General features: G+C 56.6%; 1 protein-coding gene across 1 annotated transcript in view; it reads left to right on the forward strand.

The window, feature by feature from the left end:
• The window catches only part of LOC104527917 (CUGBP Elav-like family member 6), a 6,431-nt gene that overhangs the window by 1,798 nt on the left and 3,319 nt on the right, over window positions 1-1,314 (forward strand). The window contains 3 exon segments of the mRNA XM_029085905.1: window positions 1-38; window positions 514-657; window positions 1,244-1,314. The exon segment at window positions 1-38 is cut by the window's left edge and continues 34 nt beyond it; the exon segment at window positions 1,244-1,314 is cut by the window's right edge and continues 332 nt beyond it. Of these exon segments, the coding sequence (XP_028941738.1) occupies window positions 1-38; window positions 514-657; window positions 1,244-1,314 (253 nt within the window).

Here is a 1,314-nt window from a genome sequence, read left to right on the forward strand (position 1 = left end):
CTGCCATCAACAGCCTGCACGGCAGCCAAACCATGCCGGTAAGTGCCAGGCTCTCGCCCTGCCCCGTTCGACCCCGTGCTGCCTGCGTAATCCAATCACTGGCTAATTTGATCCTCTGTCTAATTGGATCAAAATTCTACAGACGGGCAATTTGTTGGCTGGATCACCCCAAGGTTCATCCTTGCCTGGGTGCTGAGCCCCGGGGTGTGGGCGCACAGAGCTAATTCCCTCCGCGCTGGAGAAAGGGGCTGGTTAATTAATGCTGAAGGTCAAAATTGTGAACGAGGAGGGGAAAAAGGAAACAGAGGTCAGGGAGCCGCCAGTGGGGAGAAAATCCAGCGATAATTAAACCTCGCATCGATCGCTGGTTGTTGCTGCCAAGCCAGGCAGCGTCCCCGAGGCTGAGGATGCTGCGGCCACTGCAAGCCAGCAGGTCCCTCCCCGGAGCGGGGAGATGTTTCAGGGACATTGCTGGTGTCCTGCGATCAGCCCCATCTTCTTCCCCCATCTCAGGGCGCTTCATCCAGCCTGGTAGTGAAGTTTGCAGATACGGATAAGGAGAGGACCCTGCGGCGGATGCATCAGATGGCAGGACAGCTGGGCATCTTCAACCCCATGACCATCCAGTTTGGTGCCTACGGGGCCTACACGCAAGCGGTAGGAGCTGGCACTGGCTGGGACTTGGGGGGTTTTGAGGAGCCCCATGGTTATGGGGGCTGGTTTTGGCTGTGAAAACCTAAATGGGATTGTACCAGTACTGGTGGGTGAGGACACCCGGGTTGGTGTATCCCCGTTTGGAGGCACAACAGAGGGTTTGTCACAGAATCATAGAATGGTTTGGGTTGGAAGGGACGTTAAAGCTCATCCAGTTCCAACCCCCCTGCCATCAGCAGGGACACCTTCCACTAGACCAGGTTGCTCAAAGCCTCATCCAGCCTGGCCTGAAACACTTCCAGGGAGGAGCAGCCACAGCTTCTCTGGGCAATCTGGGCTAGTGTCTCACCACCCTCACAGTAAGGCTTCACCCCCCTGGGTGAGGGTAGCACGGCTGTAGGGTGCAGCAGTCCCATATATCACCTTTTTTAGACCTTCTCCTGTCCCGGGGTCCAGCAGTGGGTGGCATTTATTCCTCCAAGCCCCAGTGCGTGGGTGCAAAGGCAAGATGCTAATTTATCCTCTTCTGCTCCCCTCTTCTCTCTGAGTCTCGCTTGCTTTCCCCTTTTCCCCCTTTTTTTTGCTCAAGATCATGCAGCAGCAGGCGGCCCTGATGGCAGCTGCACAGGGGACCTGCCTGAACCCCATGGCTGCCATTGC

This window comes from Antrostomus carolinensis, unplaced genomic scaffold, assembly GCF_000700745.2.
Source record: "Antrostomus carolinensis isolate BGI_N321 unplaced genomic scaffold, ASM70074v2 scaffold22557, whole genome shotgun sequence".
NCBI classification, from domain to species: Eukaryota; Metazoa; Chordata; class Aves; order Caprimulgiformes; family Caprimulgidae; genus Antrostomus; species Antrostomus carolinensis.